Below are 23,503 nucleotides of genomic sequence, written 5' to 3'. Positions count from 1 at the left end.
ACTGTGGAAAAACCCAAGAGGCTATCGGCCAGCTTTCATGGAGGGATATTTGTGTCAGGCTACAGCAAATGGGGGTTTTGTCCAGGGGACGTAGCCGACAGTAGGTCAGCCAGCCCACTATTGTTTTGAAAGCCTATAAATAGGCATTGCTAGGCTCCTTGATAGGCATTCACTCCTTCAGGGAGTAGAGTCAGTTAGACTAGGACTTTTGAGTCAAGAACCTTTTGATGATGGGAGCTTGCCAAGACATGTACACCTTTTTGTACTACATGAATATACTGAAACTCAGCTATCTCTCTCTCTCTTCTCTCCATCCTCTACTTGCGTTTTGCATCAGGTTGTTCCAAGATTGTGTTTAGGGCTGAAAGAAGACTCCCAAAGCTTCCGCATGTGACATTAATATCAGAGTATCAAGCTCAGCACGGCCAAACACTAATTTAGTTCCAGATGAAGGTGCACACTCCAAGGAGAGTAACACAAGACATGGAAGAAGTTCCCACGAAGTTGGTTGGAGTTGTTCCACAAGACCCAAGGGGAATGGCAGTCCTATGAGTCCAGCCCCACTTGGGGCATACCAGGAAAGGCTTTCAAACAACGGTTCCAAGGGAGGATGATCCTCCAAGGGGTGGAGTCAAAGTGCCAGACTCAATACTTAGGAAAAGAAGACCAGAGAAAGTGTTCAGGGACAGGGCATGAAGGGATAGGGGACAAGATGGAACAGATGCATAGATCTTCATCAGATTTAGAGTGGACTTAGAGACCAAGTAGGGTATCCAGTGAAAAGGTTGCCATGAAGGGAAGGATGACAGGTTTGGGAGTCCAGGAAGAGACAAAGGGATGATGACAGTCATCCAAGAACGGAAGTTGGAATTCTGTCATCAAGTTTAGCAGAGGGGGATGTCATGTGCAAGACGTGTGCTTTCTCAAGGCAGCAGATAAAGAGGGTTTTCAGGACCAAAGTCTCAAGCTACAGCAGATTGGCATGGGCAAGAAGACTCTGGAAAAACACAAGAGGCTAACAACCAGCCTTTATGGAGGGATATCTGTGTCGGCTGCAGCAAATGAAGGTTTTGTCCAGGGAACCTGGCCGACAGTAGGTCGGCCAGCCCACTAGTGTTTCCAAGGCCTATAAAGAGGTATTTCTAGGCTCCTTGATAGGCATTCACTCAGTTAGGGAGTAGAGACTAGGACTTTTGAGTCAAGAACTTTTTGATGATGGCAACCTAAGGCTTGCCAAGACATGTACACCTTTTTGTACTATATGAATATACTGAAACTTAGCTAGCTCTCTCTCTCTTTTCTCTCCATCTTCTACCTGCGTTTTGCATCAGGTTGTTCCAGGATGGTGTTTAGGGTTCTTCCGCATGTGACATTAGTATCAGAGCATCGGGCTCAACAAGGCTAAACACTGATTCAGTCCCAGATGAAGGTGCACAGTCCAAGCATAGTAACACAAGACATGGAAGAAGTTCCCATGAGGTTGGTTGGTGGTGTGGCAGTCTTGTGTCAGAGTGCCAGACTCGATACTCAGGAAAAGAAGACCAGAGAAAGTGTTCAGGACAAGGCATGAAGGGTGGAACAGATGCATAGATCTTCATCAGATTTGGAGTGGATTTGGAGACCGGGCAAGGTATTCAGTGAAAAGGTTGCCACGAAGGGAAGGATGACAGGTTTGGGAGTCCAAGAAGGGAAGGATGACAGGTTTGGGAGTCCAGGAAGACACAAAGGGATGATGTCATTCATCCAAGAACATCATCAAGTTTAGCACAAGGGGATGTCATGTGCAAGACGTGCTTTCCCAGTGCTATTTCTTGAAGGGCGGCAGATAAAGAGGATTTTCAGGACCAAAGTTGGAGCTACAGCAGCTAGGCATGGGCAGGAAGACTCTTGAAAAACTCAGGAGGCTGACGGCCAGCTTTCATGGAGGAATATCTGTGTCGGCTGCAGCAAAAGGGGGTTTTGTCCAGGGGACCTCGCTGACAGCAGGTCGGCCAGTGCACTAGTGTTTTCAAGCCCAATAAAGAGGCATTGCTAGGCTCCTTGATAGGCATTCACTCCTTTGGGGAGTAGAGCCAGTTAGACTAGGACTTTTGAGTCAAGAACCTTTTGATGATGGCAGCCTAAGGCTTGCCAAGGCATGTACACATTTTTATACCATATGAATATACTGAAACTCAGCTCTCTCTCTCTCTCTTGTCTCCATCTTTTGCTTGGGTTTTGCATCAGGTTCTTCTAGGATGGTGTTTAGGGCTGAAAGAAGACTCCCAGAGCTTCCGGATGTGACAATTCACCACCCAACCATTGGCTCCAAATCGAATACAACGGGAAGTTACCCTGGACCTAGAGACCATGCAATCTTGGCCCAGTTAGCACCTCAAGGTATGCATGCCCCATACCATTCCACCCCACTCCTCACGATTGTCACTCATGCAACTAGCCAATGGACTGACCACCAATAGCTGGACCCTTGGGAAGCCCCTCTCCCAAGGTCTGAGTCCCCCTTATGATGACTATATAGCCCAATGACCCAGTGCACAACACTAAGTAAATTGTATGACCTCATGCTAGCCTTGTTATGTTAAACAACAGGACATAATAGTAAGACTACGCTCCAGAGATGCTACCAATCATTGTAGTAAACTTAATCCACATTTCACATCTCAAGGCATTAGGTGCAAGTGTACATGTTTAATAAGATAAGAATGTGTACTTGAGTATCTACAAGTCAGTATGTGTACATTTTTCAACAAGTGCATGCAGAAAAATTGACCCTAAGCCTAACAACAATTATGTAGAGGTTGCACTCAAGACGTGAATTGCACAAGGAAGAACGAATAGTGCATATATCACGAAGCAAGATGTATCATTCTACTGCCCTGCAGCTCATTCATCTCAAGAAACAAGAAGTAAAAATATGTGACACAAATGAGGGCTTTGTAGGCAAACTATCCATAAACTGAAGAATCTACCTGGTAATCTATCTCGCCACTTTGTGTGAGGCAAAACAAGGATAAAAAGGTAGGCTCCAACAAATAGTAAACTCCTTATTAACCAAAAAGTCCACTTTTCATGATCTCCAGTATCATCTTTGGTAAGAAACAAGGGAACACCTAGTCCATATATATAGAGTGCCTGAGAAGAACATGAAAACATTATGGTAATCTGATTTAGACTTAATATTGCTATACAAACACCACATTGGAATATATGGCCTCGACAATGCATGAAGAGTCTAAAAGGGCAAAGAAGCATAGTTACTTGAACAAGAAACATCAAGATTAGCTAGATGTGACATGATAACTATGTGGTAGCATGCCTTATCTGTGAAAGGCTGTGATTAAACATTAAGCATGGTTGATGAACGCTAATCAAATACTTGCAGAAACACAATAGACAAGAGATATATAGAAGCATACAACATGATGAACATCCACAAAGACATAGCACTGGTTTCTGGATACGACAAAGACGGAAAAATTGCAGATTTCTCACAATGATCTGTGCAAATGACAAACCAAGAATCTAATCAATTTTCATCACTTGTGTTTGACAGTAATCGTTTTCTTTTGCTGATATTTCAGGGCTGTTGTAGACTGTTGTAAGATGCTAGTTACCTACATTTTCCACTTTAGAGACTGATGTAGGGTGTGAAGAAGAATTGGGGACCGAAGGGACCTGTTTTTAGGCTGGAAACCATCCCCTACTCGTCCACTGCATGACCAGCAGTCCTGGGCCTAAAAACGGCTCCCCTTCTTTATCCCCATTTTAAGGAACAGGTCACCCACTGCCCTTGGCTGGACCCTTTGGCACATTTGCAGATACTTTATATACTGTTAGGGCTGAGCTTCATTACGCCCTGGAGCAAAGAGCGGAGTATCGCTACCATACCCATGAGTCATTTTGGACTCGGATGGGAGGCAGAAGCAACAAGCACTTCTTTTCTGCTCACGGACCATCTCATAGCAGAAAAAGTGTTGGACAGTTGCAGGATATTCAAGGCACACTCCACTCAGATCCTGCTATGGTGAGGGGGATTGCCTCTGACTACTTTTATTGCCGGCTTCTTACCGCTGAACCCCATTACCACCAACCCCCCCCCAAAAAAAAAAAAAAAAAAACCAGAGGACTAGAGCACAACATTGTGGGAAAATGGTTAGAGGAGCTCATTGCTAATGAAAAGATTAGGGCAGATCAAAGCTTAAAGAGGACATTATTAGCAAAGATGATTAACACTAATGATGATGATTAAGTAGAACCACCACACTAATGAAACTCGAGTATGAATTAGAACAATCCCATGCACTTTGTTCATAATTTGGAGCCTCTTAAATAGGCAAGATTGTGAGCTCAGTTAGGGTTGGCAGGGAGGTTGCTATGGAGGCCTAAATGGATACATGATGATGAGACTAGTAAAAGTGAGTGAGAGATGTGACAAAATAAACTGTGAGGAGCTCAATTATTGCACGACTCAATAGTACTTTGATTGATGATTATGCCTAATAGAGTACAATGCTTTTTATAGGCTTTTGGAGCCTTGCCTTTTGACACCACACATTGGACAAGGGCACATTGCAAGTGCCCATGACATCACTGCTTATCACACACATAAGTGGCTACAATAGATGGTTCACACGAACGTGCACACATACTCACATAAGTGAGTGTTTTCACACATATAAGGGCTATACACACATGGACACATGCAGGTACACAAACAGAAGCTCAGAATGCCCAATAATTTCCCCTTCGGAGCGAAGGTGATGTGTAGCATGCAATTGGTTGATCGTCGTAACGCGAAACAAAGCCTTCTCTATACCCATGAGTTTATGCAATTCCACTTTGAGAGAGAAGAGAAGAGAGAGAGAGAGAGAGAGAGATAGTCAACACAGTATTGGGTCTCAATAACTCATTGAAGCGCCCCCACCCCCCCCCCTCCTCCCTGCAAGCAAGAGTATTTGCTTATATTTCTTTGGAGAACTTTGTAGAATGAATATGAATGATGAGCCGAGGACTGCCAAACGCAAGGACGAAGCAGACCAACTGCAGGCTGAACCAAATGTTGTCCAAGATCCTTTGAATAGCGCTTCAATGACCACTATGTAAGCCCAAAACTGAGGGATGCACATAAGCCGGCTGAATGCTGAAGTATCTCTTCACAAAGGCCTTGGGAATTGTAGCATGCTGAGGTGTTGAATGCTGAAAGTATGCACAAGAAAGCCAGAGGCTTTAGGCACACAGAACTGCTTGGAAATTGCAGTAGACTGACTTGTTGTATGATGATTTATGCTGAATACTGGGTGACTGTTTATATATGATTATATGCTGCTGGTCGGCCAGTTAACAGCATGTCGGCCTGTTTTATTTGGACAAAAATGTCAATATTAGCATTAAATGCTAGCGCTTCAACTTAGGTAGCATAAAATGCTATTGTCCAACATTTACTACTGGCCGACTTAGAATTGGATGCTACAAAAGCTGCCGACTGCTGTTTATGCCTTCCTAGAGGCTGCCGACTGATATGATGCTGACATTTTGTAGCGCCGAGCCAAGACCGTGTGAAACAACGAAGCCTCTCTTTAAACCTGAGTTTAGTGAGTCTTTAGCAATCCTTCAAAACAGCATACATAAATCTGAAAGAGATGTAGTAGCGATGACACCAGATGGGGTCCCGAATTACCCACTGAAGGCCCCCACCCCCCTATTGGTGTTGGACTCACACACTCACACACACAGAAACCTGCACATTAGGGTTAGGTGCAAGAAGAAGCTCACACAGAAATAAGAGAGAGAGAGAGAGAGAGAGCGAGAAACAGAGAGAGAGAGAGCCAAAAGTGTGGTAGCCACAAAATGCAAGTCAACCCTTGCATGTGTGTCACATCCATATAATATAGAAGTACAAAATATTATATGGATAGAGTGTCCTTTCACACTTGATATCCAAGGGAAAAAACCACATGGGAAAAAGTGCCCTTGGTTAAACCCTATTCACACATAGCACTACCATAAGTGAGCATATCCTACAAATCCCCCTTGTAGTGAAAGTGTGAACCTGTACAAGGTAGCAGATCCTCTCTGTATGAGAATAAGCCCAAAGCTTTGCGTAAAGCTTAAAACTTTTCTCAAGGTAAAGCCTTTGAGAATAGATCTGCAACATTATCCTGTGTAGGGCAGTAAGATGAACTGATCTCCCATGCATGTAACCTCTCTGACATAGTGATAATGAATCTCAATGTGCTTTGTACGTGCATGAAATACATGATTTCGTGCCACGGCCATAGCACTCTGGCTATCAGTGAGAATGGTGGTGGGTGTCTACTGACACTCACAAAGATCAGCCAATAATCTCTTCAACCATACACAATCTACTGTAGCTGTGAAGACTGCCCTGTACTCAGCCTCGCAGAGTAGATGTGGCAACAGTGGGTTGCTTTTTGCTCAACCAAGATATGCATGAACTGCCAAGAAAAAAACAATTCCCACTGGTGGATTGCCTGGTATCATAATCACCAACCCAATCTGAATCACTATATGCATAAGCTACAAGCTACCCCCTCTAGGATAGAACAAACCAAGATCCAGGGTACCCTGAAGATAACGAAAAATGCGTTTGACTGCTTGCCAATGCTTTGTGCCTGGGCTGTGCATGAATTTGCTCAACAAAGACACCCCAAAAGATATGTCTGACCTCGTGTTACACAAGTAAATGAGGCATCCCACTGCCTGGCCGTAAATGCCGGCCTCAAAAGGCTCTCCAATACCATGCATAGTAAGCCGTACACCTGGTTTTACCGGAGTAGAAATGGGCTTACATGCATCCATGTGAAACCTTTTTATGTCCAATTGATGCACTTTTCATCCTTTATGTGCAGCCAATGCAATCACTGATCTTATTGTAGTCATTCTCGAAGTAGGAGCAAAAGTCTCCTCATAATCTATTCCCTTTTTCTGGGAGTAGCCTTTAGCCACAAGTTTTGCTTTGTACCTGTCAATAGTACCATCAGACTTCCTTTTGACTTTGTACACCTACTTTGTTCCAATGACATACTTACCTTTCGGTAATTCCACAAGATCCCAAGTATTGTTCTTTATCATAGAAGAGATTTCATCTTGCATAGCTTTCACCCAATGCTCATTCTCATGTGCTTCTTCATAAGAAGAAGGCTCTTCTGAATCAAAGAGACCACCCATGGCTAATGCAGACTCCCCATGATGCATATTCAATGCATGGCTGGAACTAGCCCTTGTTCTACCTATGAGTGGAGCTGCAAGTTTGCTTTCTTGCAAAGTTTTCAGCAACCATCTTGGCACCGACTTGGTGTGTCTATGGCTGTTTGCTCTTCCTTGACAAGATCTTCCACTTCTTCCATAGAAGGGGGATGAATAGCTAGCTGTTCCACATATTCTACATGAGGATTTTCCTGTGTAGGGGCCGGCTGATCTGAATCCCCCCTAATTGCAATGGGTAATAGTCCATCAAACATGTCTTGTATGCTTGTCTCATTACTTTTATACAAGTTGTACATGGGCTGTACTGAATTTTCAGCAAATACCACATCTCTACTGACAAAAATCCTGCGTGTTGTTGAATTATAAAGACGGTATCCTTTGCTCTCATTGTTGTAGCCCAGAAAAAGTGCATTTCATTGCTTTATCATCTAGCTTTGCTTGGAGTTGTTCTGGCATATGTGCATATGCCAAATATCCAAATGTACGCATATAATCCATTGTTGGATTTCGGCTATACCAAGCCTCAAATGGTGTTATGGTTTTCAAAGCTTTTGTTGGACACCTGTTCAACACATGAGTTGCACACAATGCACATTATAGCTTCCATTCAAAAATTGTGAGGCAACTTTTGTCCTTTCACCATGCATCTTGCCATCTCTATGAGAGATCTATTTTTCCTCTCAGCTACACCATTCTGTTGCAGTGTATAAGTCTATCAGATGCAATGCAAGACATATCATTGTCTGAAGCACTTGGTGTGTCACTAGTGCATGTGACCAAAAAAGTGTACTCTTCCTGAATTACATTAGCTGATTGCTGTGCTTTATCATCAAAAGAGTTTGCTACTGCATTGCCTGCTTCTTTCCTTTTCTCTTTTGCAATCCGCTTTCTACATTCACTGATGTAGTTGTAACACGCAGAAGCTCTAGGAGTCTTCTTTCAGCCCTAAACACTCTTGGAAACCATCTGATGCAAAAACGCAGATATAGAGAGAGAGTAGAGAGAGAGAGAAGTGCTGGAAATTCAGTATATTCTAATGGTACAAAAAGGTACCTAAATCTGCAGCCATGGGTTGCCTTACATAAAAGGTGGTAACACACCAAAAATCTGTCCCCTTATGGGACTCCTAATGACCCATTCCCTAATGGAATGAATGTCTAAATCTATGAGCACTTGGTGCCTTTTATAGGGTTCTTGGACAATGTAGGAGCTGGCCGACTGCTGGTCGGCCAGTTCTGAATGCATTTAATGCTCCTTTTAGTGCAGCCGACTGGATCTACTCCTTGTTCATGATGCACATGCTGCTGCCCGACTGGACTCAAATCCACACATCCTGTAGCGCTTGCAGCCGACACACTTCTGGCACTGCGTCCTCCTTCATGCAGCCGACAGGCCTTTCTAGCAGCCGACAGCCTCTTTTGGTTCTTCTCCAAGCCTTGCTTCAGTCTACACTGCCAAGAGTGCTCTGTGCTCTATCATCCTGGTTCTGCTCTTTATCTGGTTGCCTCTTCTGGATCTAGCCCTAAGAATGTCCATCGCATCTATGATGCACATGACATCCCCCTCTGCTAAACTTGATGACGGGATTCCAACCTACTCTTGGATGACTGTCATCATCCCAATCCTGTCCCGAAGTCCCTCTGTCATCATCCATCCCTGGCAACCCTTTTTCTCTGAACACCCGGCCTGTTCTCCAAACCACTCTGTCTCTGACAAAGATCTATGCATCTGTTTGCCTCTAGTCCACAATCCGTTCCTGCCCTGACTCTGAACACCGTCTTGGTCTTCTTTCTTGAGAAATGAGTCTGGCACTCTCACATCACCCTTGGAGGTTAACCTCCCTTGGGACCGTTACCTGAGAACCTATCTGGATCACGGAACTGCCATCCCCTTTGGCACTGTGGAACACCACCAACAAACCTCCTGGAAGCTCTTCCCGATTTTGTGTTCCTTGCCTTGGGCTTCGTATCCGTGTACTTTCCTGTACCTTGGACCTGTACATCATCATATGGGACTGAATCAGTGTTTAGCTTTGCTGAGCCTGATGCTCTGATACCAATGTAACACGCGGAAGCTCTGGGAGTCTTCTTTCAGCCCTAAACACTCTTGGAAACCATCTGATGCAAAAACGTAGATATAGAGAGAGAGTAGAGAGAGAGAGAAGTGCTGGAAATTCAGTATATTCTAATGGTACAAAAAGGTACCTAAATCTGCAGCCATGGGTTGCCTTACATAAAAGGTGGTAACACACCAAAAATCTGTCCCCTTATGGGACTCCTAATGACCCATTCCCTAATGGAATGAATGTCTAAATCTATGAGCACTTGGTGCCTTTTATAGGGTTCTTGGACAATGTAGGAGCTGGCCGACTGCTGGTCGGCCAGTTCTGAATGCATTTAATGCTCCTTTTAGTGCAGCCGACTAGATCTACTCCTTGTTCATGATGCACATGCTGCTGCCCGACTGGACTCAAACCCACACATCCTGTAGCGCTTGCAGCCGACACACTTCTGGCACTGCGTCCTCCTTCATGCAGCCGACAGGCCTTTCTGGCAGCCGACAGCCTCTTTTGGTTCTTCTCCAAGCCTTGCTTCAGTCTACACTGCCAAGAGTGCTCTGTGCTCTATCATCCTGGTTCTGCTCTTTATCTGGTTGCCTCCTCTGGATCTAGCCCTAAGAATGTCCATGGCATCTATGATGCACATGACAGTAGTGTCCAGGTTTATGGCAGTAGTGACATTTGCCCTTCTTTTTAGGCTTGTTTGCATCCCCTTTGTCACACTTTTCATCACCAGAAGAGGGCTGTCCATGACCAGCCTTGCTAGACTGTTGTCCCCCATGCCTAAAGCTCTTTGCTTTACCCTTATCCTTGGCTGTAAATGCCTTGTCCCCACCACGGTTGCTAGATAAGTTTGCTCTTGTTTGCTCTTCCTGCAAGAGTGAACCCACCAACTCTTCAAAGGTGACGAGATCACCACCTCCTCTCATAGAGAGGTTGAGAGAGGTGTGAAAGCCCAAGTAGGAAGGTGGTAAAGAATGAAGAGTGTTGGTGATCAGCTAGCTCTCTGGGATAACCTCATCAATGTTGAGAAATTGTTCTTGCAAATCTTTCACTTTGGTGAGATGATCTGCCATGGAGTCACCCTCATCTATAGAAAGAAGATCCAATTGCTTCTTCAAGTAGGCAACTCTTGCCTCGTTGCGTACCGTATCAAGCCCTCCGTGAGCCTCTCTGGCATGGCACCTGTGAGCATAATCTCATTGAAGGCAGTGCGAAGGCCACCTTCCATGAGGTCCCAATGGCGAAGAAAGAAAGAAACAGGAAGCGCATCCGCCCCCCGGCATCTGCCCCTGGGTAATGCCTTTACCGCCTCCGCCAGCTCTTTTGCAGTGAAAGGGTCAATAAGAAAGACCGAAGAGAGGGGGGAACCACCTCTCCCTTGTGCTTACATACTCTCTCACGTGCATCCATCACCTGGGGGGGGAGGGGGGAGGTGGGGGGGGGAGGAGATAATGGGACACCAGTGAGAAGACACAGGAAGAAATCCGTGGCCATGGCTTTCACCTACAGGGGATCAGAAACAATAGCTCCATCCTGGCCACGTAGCCTACGAATACCGTATCTCCTCCTGTGTGGGCCGGATATCTCAAAGAGGTCTCCAGTAACTCTGTCACCGGCCTGAGTCCAGAATGAAGCCTTGGAATGGTATCTATACTCCACCCTCCTCTCCTCAACGGATTGAATCTCCATGCGGGCGGCAGTGATCTGACACTCAATCCACGGGCTATCTGGGGAACTCTCCTGAAGACGTTGTAAGAGGCTAGGCCCCTCCTTAGACTCCTCTCCTGTTCTTGAAATCCCTCCAACCTACTATGGGCTGCCTCCTATAAGAAAGTACTGACCTCCCCAAGGCCATCTTCCAAAGTGCATGCTACAGATCCTGAGGAAAAGTCCAGTCCCGCCCATATCTGCTCAATCCGGCTACAAATCTCGGTGTCCTGAAGGAGGCTGTCTGGAATCCTAGAGCTCACATGTCTGCCATGCCTCCATGGGTCCTCTAGGGACAGAATAACTGGGGCATGATCTCAAAATGTAGTGCCTGTCAGAATGCCAACCATGCCTCCATGGCTGCAAGCCCACTCGTCAATATAAAACCTGTCTAGCCAAGAGAGGTTGGGGCCAGTGCTCTGCCTATCCGATCGAGAGAAGCTAAGACTCCCAAGGCTACGCCCAAACTCTAGAAGATGCCAAGGGTCCTGTCCCCTACGAATCAGTATCATCTCCTCCCATGCAAAGTACTCTGCTCCTGAGACTATGACCGTGCCACCTCCAAGTCTGTCCTCTGCTGACTCTATCATGTTGAAGTCACTGCCCATGCACCAAAAATCGCCCTGGAGTAGGGCTGTCGGACAGTGCTCCAAAAGATAGCTCTACTGCAGCCGCATTCGTGTAACGCGCGGAAGCTCTGGGGAGTCTTCTTTCAGCCCTAAACACTCTTGAAGACCTCCTGATGCAAAAACGCACCATGATGCAAAAACGCAGGTAGAGAGAGAGTAGAGAGAGAGAGTGAGAAGTGCTGGAATTTCAGTATATACTATGTACAAAAAGGGTACATATCTGTACAGCCATGGGCTGCCTTCATAAAAAGGTTATAAACCCTAAAACTGTCCCCTATGGGACCTCTAAGGATCCACTCCCCTAGTGGGAGAGAATGACTATTACAAAGAGCAAGGGGGCTATTTATAGCCCCTTGGACTGCATGGGGAACTGGCCGACTGCTGGTCGGCCAGTTCATACTTCATAAATGCCTTTTTAAGCCAGCCGACTAGATATCCTCCTGCGCATGCTGCTGCCCCCCTATCTGCTGGTTCAGCCGACCCTGTTATGGACAACCGACACCTCCTTTGGTCCTGTAGCCGACTCAATTCTGCAGCCAGCCTACTGCACTTATCTGGATCCCACTTGTCCTGCTCCACGTCCACTTCAGATGAGGCACCTGAAGCTCTGATCATTCTGGTTCATGGTCTTTATCTGCTTGCCCCTTCTGGATTTAGTCTTGAGAAGGTCCATGGCATTGCTGATGCACATGACATCCCCCTCTGCTAAACTTGATGACGGGAATCCAATCTGCTCTTGGATGACTGTCATCATCCCAATCCTGTTCCGAAGTCCCTCTGTCATCATCCATCCCTGGCAAACCTTTTTTCTCTGAAAATCCGTTCTGTTCTCCGAACCACTCTGTCTCTGATGAAGATCTATGCATCTGGTCTTCCTCTAGTCCACAATCCATTCCTGCCCTGGCTCTGAACACCGTCTTGGTCTTCGTTCCTGGAACTGAGTCTGGCACTCTCACATCACCCTTGGAGGATCAACCTCCCTTGGGACCGTTCCCTTAGAACCTATCTGGCTCACGGAACTGCCATCCCCATCTGGCACTGTGGAACACCACCAACAAACCTCCTGGGAGTTCTTCCCGATCTGTGTTCTTGCCTTGGGCTTCGAATCCGTGTACTTTCCTGTACCTTGGACCTGTACACCATCATCTGGGACTGAATCAGTGTTTAGCTTTGCTGAGCCTGATGCTCTGATACCAATGTAACGCGCGGAAGCTCTGGGGAGTCTTCTTTCAGCCCTAAACACTCTTGAAGACCTCCTGATGCAAAAACGCAGGTAGAGAGAGAGTAGAGAGAGAGAGTGAGAAGTGCTGGAATTTCAGTATATACTATGTACAAAAAGGGTACATATCTGTACAGCCATGGGCTGCCTTCATAAAAAGGTTATAAACCCTAAAACTGTCCCCTATGGGACCTCTAAGGATCCACTCCCCTAGTGGGAGAGAATGACTATTACAAAGAGCAAGGGGGCTATTTATAGCCCCTTGGACTGCATGGGGAACTGGCCGACTGCTGGTCGGCCAGTTCATACTTCATAAATGCCTTTTTAAGCCAGCCGACTAGATATCCTCCTGCGCATGCTGCTGCCCCCCTATCTGCTGGTTCAGCCGACCCTGTTATGGACAACCGACACCTCCTTTGGTCCTGTAGCCGACTCAATTCTGCAGCCAGCCTACTGCACTTATCTGGATCCCACTTGTCCTGCTCCACGTCCACTTCAGATGAGGCACCTGAAGCTCTGATCATTCTGGTTCATGGTCTTTATCTGCTTGCCCCTTCTGGATTTAGTCTTGAGAAGGTCCATGGCATTGCTGATGCACATGACAATTCGGGACGTAGATGTTGAGGAAGCCAACGCTATCCTCTTCAATCAGAATGGTAACCCACTAAGCACGTCCTGGAACTATGACTCCTGATCCTGTCACAAGCGCAGAAGTTGCTCATTGACAGAGAGACACACTCCTCCCTACGTCCGAAGGATGGAGACCAAAAAGTATCTGCCTGTCAGAATCTTTCCGCAACGACGGGTACGCCCCTCAGCAAGATGGTGCTCCTAGAGGAAAAGAATGTCGATAGGTCCCCACACCATAGCTCGATGCAACTCTCCTCTAAGGACGCCTCGTCTCTGAAAGCACTGAGGCCCTTCTAAGCCCTGAATGTTCCATGAGACAATCCTCATATCAATCTTTGTGTGAGGCGGAACTACCCAAACTTCCCTCCACTCAAATTTGGGCTAGTAATTCAGAGAGACCATGTAATTAGTAACATGGTTTTATTTTCCCATTGTTCGAGATGCATTTCTTGGATTAGATTGAAACTGGCCTTCAGAAACTTGACTGGCGGTGAACACACTTAATCACACTTAAATCTCTTAACAAACTGGAATAATAATAAATTTGAAAGAAGAATAAGAATAAATGGAGCTAGAGTGCTCCTGCACAAAAGACCAATTGGCCCCAAAGCGTGGCGCCCCCGTAGGTATTTATTTATAACTCGAGGTCGGCGTAGCCCTTGTACAATTCTCGAGAAGATGCCTCCTTGCTTCACGTGGAGGAGATCTTCTCAAACTTTCACCCAGTTTGTGTTGTGGGATACAAGAGCCTTGGCCCCCTACTTATACAAGTTTGGGGGAAAAGCTTTTCCCCTTAGAAAAAAAAAACTATTACAAAGGCTTTTTCCAAAAACTATCGAATAGTTTTTCTCCCTTCTTTTATTTTTATTTAGAAAAATACATGGTGAATAGCTTTTCGAAAAATCACACGTCGCTTTGATTTGCGCGATTTTGGGGCTGCCCGGCGCTTCACTTTTTTTTTTCCTTGCGCGCTTTTGATGCCCGTCGTTCTCTCTTCTGCATTTTTGGGGTTTGCAGCTGTTTTGTGCGCCAGCTCAACTGATCGCCGTTTAGTGCGCCTGCTGGACTGCTCGCCTCTGTCGTGCCAGCCGCCTGTGCCACGTGGCAGCGCCACGTCACCTAGACGGGCTGCGCTGGCTGCTGACTGGCTATTGCTATGTAGGGCTTCTACTTGGCTGCCCCCTTGCTGCATTGGTTGCAACCCTTCACACGACTATGTGCTGCAGGGCTTGCTACACGGCTGCCTCCCTTGGCCACCTCTATGCCGCCCCACAGGTTGCCTTGAGTGCCCAACAAAAGAGAAGAAGTCTCAGCTGCTGCACCTGCAACATGGTAAGAGAAAGACCAAAAACATACATACATATGAGCATGCACACACACGTACTCACACACACCAAACATGTATCTGTACCCACACACGTGTACCATTTTACATATGCATATACAGAGCAAAACATGATTAGTGAATGTTAAACATGCTTAAAACATAATTACAATGCTTAAGAAAAAGAGGTAAAATACTTAGTCCTGTAACATACCCCCCTCTTAAAACAAAGCAATCGTCCTCGATTCAATTGTTCATTCAAAGGATCTACCAACTGACACAATACCTAAGAAAGCAACGAGAAAACTATGTCCTACCAACTAAAACAGAACATCTGAATACCAGCATCCAACTCGTGAATAGTCATGTCCCCCTGAATGCTTGACCTGCTCCGCTCATGGCCATCCCACAGGACCCACGATCAGCAGTACATCATGAACATGAGTAAACACTGATGCATATCAAACGAAAGTCTAGAATAGGCGTCCCCATTCTCTCAAAAGATTCGTATATCCATGAATCAAACCATGTGACTAGTACACATATATCATAGAAATCCCATAGGCAAATATACTGTCAGTTCAAAATCTCAGGCGTGTTGATAAGAACACCAAGCGACTTCCAGATCTCATCCAAGTGAACTCTATGACAAAGGAACGGAGTCACCCCCCTCTTGAGTAACAGATAGTACTAAAAGCTTCGAGGTAAAGTTGTAGTATCCTCAATGGATCTGCCAAGTCACCCTCCTCCATCCACTTCGAATCCATAGGTGAATAGTTCACAAACTTCACCAGATATCGACGTGAAACTTTCCCTCTGACTTTTCTTTCTTTATGTGCCAAAATCTGTTCCGGTTGAAGAATCTCATCAAGTTCTTCTACCTCTGGTTGCAGCTCATCTACCAGATCTCTAGGCACCTCACCTCTGAAAGGTCTAAGAAGACTCACATGGAATGCATTATGAATCCTCCAATGATCCGGTAACTGAAGACGATAAGAAACATCACTCATCTTCTCAATCACCTGAAAAGGCCCATAGTACCGCATACTCAATTTAGGATATAAACTCTTTTACCCTTCATTTTCCCAAGTCTAGCCTTTTCAAATCTCAAAAGCACCCAATCACCCAAATCAAAAACCAATGATCGACGGTGTAGGTTTGCTGCTTTCCTCTGTTTCTCTTGAGTCCTTTGAAGAGCCACCTTGACCTTCTTGTAAGCCTCATCCATATTCTCCACAAAACGATCTACCTCGAAGATCTTATCTTTTGTATGTAGGATTGGAAGTACTTTCTTCCCGCCTTTCACTATCTCGAAAGGTGCCTTACCTGTCGAAGTGTGAATGGTGTTGTTATAAGCAAACTCCACCAAAGGAAGATACTTTTCCCATTGTTCCTTATGATCCGAAACAAAACACTTTAGAAGATCCAATACAACTAAGTTGGCAATTTCCGATTGCCCATCTGTTTGTGGGTGAAAAGACGATGAGAACTTCAACGAAATCTTCACGTTCTCGAACAATGCTGTCCAAAATAAACTCGTCATTCGAGGATCTCGGTCACTAACAATAGATGTGGGCATCCCATGGTACTTGAAGATATTTGTCAAAAATATCCTCACCATTTTCTCTGCATTAATCTCCTCACTGGAATGAAATGAGCCTGCTTGCTGAAACGATCCACGATAGTCCAGATGCCATCATTCCCACTCTTTGTCCTAGGAAGATCAAAGATAAAATCCACATCCCTGCGCATAGTAGGCCAATAAAAGAATGCCTCCAAAGCCTTCACTATAGCCTCAATACCACGATGGCCTGCATAAGACGGAGCATGGCATTCTGTCAAAACCTTCTGCCTGAACTGAGATGTGACACACAGTTTGTCATGCATCATCAAAAATCCTTCCTTTAGAGAATAATGATCAACTCGCTCTCCTTCAGTCAAACGATCAAAGACCCGCTCAAAATCTGAGTCATAAGCATACTGTTCTCGCATATCATCAAGTTCATGATAAAAGATAAAAGAGACAGCGGCCACATGTGGTTTCCTAGACAAAGCATCCGCAACCATATTCTTTTTGCCATCCACACGAACAATCTAAAAGTGAAACATGGATGTCACATGCACTCTGCACTTAGTGCATGGTGACAAGATGGCTCATAATCAGAAGTGCAACATTTGTACAGTTTTAGAACCCAGTAGAATGATATTTGTCGTACGCCGTGACCCCATTGTACATCCTCAATCCAGGATAAGTCAGGCACGAGCTACGTAGGTCATTCCTCAGCCTTAGTGGGTCAGTCAGTCAGTCAAGTCCCTTAACCCACTTGGAGAGAATCATTCATGCATGTAGAGTCGGTAGAAGCCTTAGGGTTTGCATCAGAAAGCACTCTGCATCTTGCATAATATGCATACATATGCCTGTGCATCATTTAGAACATCCCCAAAGCCTTAGGGAATTTACTGGGATTTATCTGGTATTTTTCCCATATTTATTAGTATTTATTTATCATTATTTGCATTATTGGGCATTTATAAATATTAACTTTATTAAATGACCAACCTCCAGTTAGTATAAATAGGCTTGCCTAGAGCCTCTTTTGCTCATTCAGTCTTCATTGTGCTAAGAGCTCTCCTCTCTCTTGCTTTCAGCCCAAGACTAATCCAGTCCTAGTGCCCATAAGCTTTCTTCTCCAGCCCCTTGAGATCCATAGCTTCAGCCCAGCCCTAGGTGCCTGTCTTCAGCTTCTTTCAGCCCTGAATTCAGCATCAGTTCATGCCCATAGTTCAGCCCACAGTTCAGTATAGTTTAACGCCAGCAATCAGCCTTCATATCTGCGTTTTACACAGCCGTACAGCAGAAGACCTCTGCGTTTTTCTGTCCAGCAGCCTCAGTTCCCTGCAGCTTCTGTCCAGCAGCCCCAAGACACCTGCGTTTCAGTCCATCAGCACTCCAGACACCTGCGTTTCTGTCCACAGCAGATTCCAGCCCTGAAGCAACAGTCTACAGCAGTTTCCAGCCTTGAAACAGTTGTTTGCATCAGTGTTCAGCATTCTGTGCATCATCAACACATTCAGCAGTCATCTGGTGAAGGTAACTCAGCATTCTAACAGTGTGTAGAACAGTCCACCTTCTTCTTCTTTGAGCCTCAGGTGTGCAGCCCTTCCTCACGCCCTTGGGAGGAGTGCATAGGCTCGAGATCAAGTCATTGAGGTGTTTCTACAGCAGTGTACAGATCAGCCATGCTCCGATCCTCCGAGATCTTGCGTTTGGCTTATCTACAGTCCAAAGTCATTCTCTCTAAAGTAGCCCGCAGCAGCAACCACCATCATTCGCAGTCAACCGAATTTCAGCAAGTATGATGGTAAGTGTGATCATTCTTCAGTTAATCAATTTGTTCATCAATTTAATGCTCATTTTCCATTAGCTAGGATCACAGACCCACAAGACAAAGTCCACTTAGCGGCTCCCCATCTCACTGGTGAGGCAGTCACTTGGTGGCAGCATTGGTCTAGTATTCATACTGACCAGGCCACAGGTGTCACAGCCTTTGCCTGGGACATCTTTGTCCATGACCTGAAGACTAGATTTCTCCCGCCCCAGTACATGACCGGTCTGAAAGACGAGTTCTATGGACTCACGCAGAACGGTTCCCCAGTGCTTCAGTTTTCCGGTAAGGTTATTACTTTAGCACAGCAGTTAGGGTTATCTGAGCAGGCCAAGATGGAGCAATTCATTCGTGGATTGGACTCCAACATTCGGTTCACAGTTCGTAACTTTGAACCAAGTACATATGACCGGGCTCTGACTCTCGCTCAGAACGAAGAAATGAAGCTCAACGGGGGCAAGCCCAAGCAGACATCTCAGTCCAGTACCAAACCCCAGCAGCAGCAATCAGCTGCACAGACAGGGAAAGGTAACGCATCTTCTAAAGATGCTAAGAAGGACAGCAGTAATAGCTCCAGTTCAGGGAGTAAGAAGGATAAAGAACCTAAGAAAACCCCTGATGAAAAGGCTAAAGCAGGCATTACTGGAGGTTATCTTCCTCCAGAGGAACAAAGAAGTACCAGTCAGAAAATAGATGTTTTTTCTGTCATATTATAGGGCATGGTAAGAAGGATTGCCACAAATGGCAAGCGGCACAAGCTGCCAAAGCTCCTTCTGCCACAGTTGCCACAGCCTCCCCAGCTCCTCCAGCCCCGCCTACTACCTCAAATGCAGTTCAACTTTTACCTTCCATGCATCCTATACCATCCGTGTTCCGATGGGATTAGACTGGACCCATCAAAGGTTCAGGAGATCTTAGATTGGGATATTCCTAAGACCGCCCAAGAAATCCGTTCATTCGTAGGTCTTTGTCAGGCCTATAGTACCCATGTGCATCAGTTTTCCAACCTTGCAGCACCTCTTACCGACTTGCTCAAGGGGGTGAAGACTCGCAAGCAGAAAGTCTCAGTTACAGGTAAGGCACTTGATGCATTCCGTGCACTCCAGAAAGCTGCCTCAGAAGCACCTGTATTAAAGTTAGCATCATGGGACGAACCTTTCGAGGTCATCACCGATGCCAGCAATGTAGCCATAGGTGCAGTCCTCCAGCAGGACAATAGACCCGTGGCATATTACAGCAGAAAGTTGGATGTCGCTGAAAAGAATTATTCGGTATATGACAAAGAGCTTTTGGGTGTGATCACAGCGCTCAAACATTGGAAGCCTTTTCTTTATGGACAGGCTTTCACAGTGAAAACAGACCACCAAGCACTTAAGTGGCTTCAGACTATGCCAAGTGCCCAGTGGAGTGATCGACAGGCCAGGTGGAGTCAAATCTTCCAACAGTTTGGAGGTATGATTGAATACATCCCTGGTAAGCATAACCCAGTAGCAGATGTTCTCAGTCGAAAGTCCAGCATCCAGGCAGTCCAAGAAGCTACCATTCTCGAAATCACGGGGAAGGACTTGGATAGTATGAAAGACCAATATGTCGACTCCCCTGAGTTTGGTACTCAGTATAGTTTGGCCCTCACTTCTGAGCCTGGCCACTATTCAGTACAGAACAGTTGGTTGTTCTACAAGAACCGTCTCTGTGTTACTCGAGAAAAGCGTTCTGCTCTTCTCCACGATGCCCATGACTCCTTAGTTGGAGGACATAGGGGTATCAACAGTACCCTCGAGAAATTAGAACGGTCCTTTTATTGGCCAAAGATGAGGCGTGATGTCTATGCACATGTACAAGCCTGTAAGATTTGTCAAAAAGTCAAGGTTCCCCATTCAAAGAAGGCAGGTTTACTTCAACCTTTGCCTATCCCCGACGGACCTTTCATCGACATATCTATGGACTTTGTAGGGCCTCTACCAGCATCCACTGGATCCCGTAACACTCAGTGTTTTACCATTGTGGATCGCTTTAGTAAGTTCTGCATGCTCATCCCATGCAAGCATACGGCCACAGCTGAGGACGTAGCCCGTCTGTTTCTCAAGCATTGGTATCCAATTTGTGGTTTGCCTAGCACCATAACATCAGACAGAGATTCCAAGTTTACCTCGCATTTCTGGAGGGCATTATTTGAAAACTTTGGAACTAAGTTGCAGTTGTCTAGTGCATTCCATCCCCAGACAGATGGCCAGACAAAAATTTATAATCAGTTGGCCTTTGATGTCCTCAAGTCATATTGTCATGACCAGCAGTCCAAATGGGAGCACTATCTTCCGTTGGTCCAAGCTATCTTGAACGACACGCATTCATCCAGTGTCGGACGGACTCCATATGAAGCAGCCTTTGGTCGCCGTTTTTCTTCTCTTTTGACGAGAATGGTGTCTCCATCTTTAGAGGCTAATAAAACCACGGAAGCATTTTCCGAGATCATTGAGTCAGTCAAAGACCGCTTGACCAAAGCTCAGGAAGCATATAGCAGACAGGCAAATAAATCTAGACGAGATGTCCACTTCAAGGAAGGGGATTGGGTCTATTTGCGTATCATGAAGCGGAGATTGAAACAAGTGGGCAAACGTTGTCCCAAGCTTTCTTTCCGTAGTTTTGGCCCTTTTCCAATAGTTAAGAAGATAAGTGATGTCTCAATGAAGTTAAAGTTGCCTGCCAGTTGGACAATGCATGATGTTTTCCATGTTTCTTGGCTAAAACCATATGTTGGTCCAGAAGTGTTTGATGTTTCAGATGAACAGCAGCCAGACGTGGTAGACGAGGTAGAAGTTATTGAGCCTGAGCAGATCCTTCTTCATCGATGGAAGCATGGTTCCGGTCGACGGATTCGTCAGTTCTATACGAAGTTCCGAGATCGAGGCACCCACGAAGCCGTATGGCTCGACGAGGAGTTCTTCCAGGAGTACCCCCAGTTATTGGCGGACTACTTGGAAGCCATGAACCTGCTGCCAAGCTAATCAGGAGGGAATGTCACATGCACTCTGCACTTAGTGCATGGTGACAAGATGGCTCATCATCAGAAGTGCAACATTTGTACAGTTTTAGAACCCAGTAGGATGATATTTGTCGTACGCCGTGACCCCATTGTACATCCTCAGTCCAGGATAAGTCAGGCACGAGCTACGTAGGTCATTCCTCAGCCTTAGTGGGTCAGTCAGTCAGTCAAGTCCCTTAACCCACTTGGAGAGAATCATTCATGCATGTAGAGTCAGTAGAAGCCTTAGGGTTTGCATCAGAAAGCACTCTGCATCTTGCATAATATGCATACATATGCCTGTGCATCATTTAGAACATCCCCAAAGCCTTAGGGAATTTACTGGGATTTATCTGGTATTTTTTCCATATTTATTAGTATTTATTTATCATTATTTGCATTATTGGGCATTTATAAATATTAACTTTATTAAATGACCAACCTCCAGTTAGTATAAATAGGCTTGCCTAGAGCCTCTTTTGCTCATTCAGTCTTCATTGTGCTAAGAGCTCTCCTCTCTCTTGCTTTCAGCCCATAGTTCAGCCCACAGTTCAGTATAGTTTAACGCTAGCAATCAGCCTTCATATCTGCGTTTTACACAGCCGTACAGCAGAAGACCTCTGCGTTTTTCTGTCTAGCAGCCTCAGTTCCCTGCAGCTTCTGTCCAGCAGCCCCAAGACACCTGCGTTTCAGTCCATCAGCACTCCAGACACCTGCGTTTCTGTCCACAGCAGATTCCAGCCCTGAAGCAACAGTCTACAGCAGTTTCCAGCCTTGAAACAGTTGTTTGCATCAGTGTTCAGCATTCTGTGCATCATCAACACATTCAGCAGTCATCTGGTGAAGGTAACTCAGCATTCTAACAGTGTGTAGAACAGTCCACCTTCTTCTTCTTTGAGCCTCAGGTGTGCAGCCCTTCCTCACGCCCTTGGGAGGAGTGCATAGGCTCGAGATCAAGTCATTGAGGTGTTTCTACAGCAGTGTACAGATCAGCCATACTCCGATGCTCCGAGATCTTGCGTTTGGCTTATCTACAGTCCAAAGTCATTCTCTCTAAAGTAATAAAGCAAATACTATCTCGTTATCGGGATAGGAGGCCCTTCAGTGGGTAATTCGGGACCCAATCTGGTGTACAGTGTTCATATCTCTCTCTCAACTCTTTAAAGTTTGAAGTAAATGAAATGGATTGCTAAACTCACGAAACTCAGGATACAGAAGACGGTGTGAGCATATTGTGTGACAGGATCAACCAATACAAAGACTTCCGCTGCATATCACAATGGACAAAAAGTTTGCCCATCTCATATGCTTTTCTGAAAGCTTCGTTTGAGTAAGGAAGTATCTTACAGGGTTGGTGGTCTAAGATTTCATATCAAGGGAAGGTGTTCCTATGGTGCATGCTAGTTGTAGGCCTACCATTGGGAGACCAATTGCAAAAGCGACAGATTGCTTCTGTTAATTATGTGTTTTGTACTACATGCTTGGAAACATGCCCGCATCTTTTCATTTCATGTCCGGTGGCAAAGAAGGTGTGGGATTTCCTTACTCACGTATGGACTTCGTGTTGACAGATAGGCCCTAAAGGTTAAAGACTAGATTTTTGGCAAGATTCTGAATGGGCCAAATAATCTAGAACATTCAGTCTTCTTTCATTTTTTCAGGTGGACAGGTTTGTGGCATATCTAGTTAACTAGGAATGCCTTCATATTTGATGCAAAAGTTCGTATTACAGCTCACATAGGTCATATAAAAGGGCTACTACTGTGGCAAGTATCTTCCTTGTGGTTAGCTCATTTGGTGGAGAATTTAGAGTCTGATGATCACTCTGAACAATAAAATCAACCCCAAGAAGGTAATGCTTCCAAGTAGAAAGAGCATGAATAATCACAAGAAGCTCCTTCTCATATACTTGTAGATTCCTTTCTGTAAGCAATAACATGTCCATCCTCCATAAGAACAGCTCCAATGCTATTCCCACATGCATCACACTATACCACAAAAGGTTTATGAAGATCCGGTAAAACCAAAACTGGACCAGTGGTTAGCTTTTCCTTAAGCTTGTTGAAAACTTCCATTTCCTTCTCTGTCCATCGGAATTTTACATCCTTTTTGGTCAGGTGATGTAAAGGTGAAGCAATCTCCGCAAAGAATCGGATAAACCTCCTGTAATATGAACCGAAGTCCTAAGAAACTTCGCACATCATGAATAGTCTGCAAATCCGGTCAATTCTTTATCACTTCAACTTTCGCTGGATCCATCCTGACGCCATCCTTAGACACTATGTGCCCAAGAAAGT

At 45.4% G+C, this 23,503-nt stretch overlaps 1 protein-coding gene across 1 annotated transcript in view; it reads right to left on the bottom strand.

Moving 5' to 3' along the window:
* The window catches only part of LOC147627446 (protein CANDIDATE G PROTEIN-COUPLED RECEPTOR 2-like), a 63,588-nt gene that overhangs the window by 18,433 nt on the left and 21,652 nt on the right, over positions 1-23,503 (bottom strand). The window contains exon 3 of the mRNA XM_086814336.1: positions 2,970-3,132. Coding sequence (XP_086670462.1) covers positions 2,970-3,132 — 163 coding nt within the window. The remainder of the gene's footprint in view (positions 1-2,969; positions 3,133-23,503) is intronic.

Source organism: Cibotium barometz, chromosome 20 (assembly GCF_041138505.1).
Source record: "Cibotium barometz isolate CiBa-2024 chromosome 20, ASM4113850v1, whole genome shotgun sequence".
NCBI lineage: Eukaryota > Viridiplantae > Streptophyta > Polypodiopsida > Cyatheales > Cibotiaceae > Cibotium > Cibotium barometz.
The sequence above is the reverse complement of the archived record's forward strand: the minus strand, read 5'-3'. Positions and strand labels throughout refer to the sequence as shown.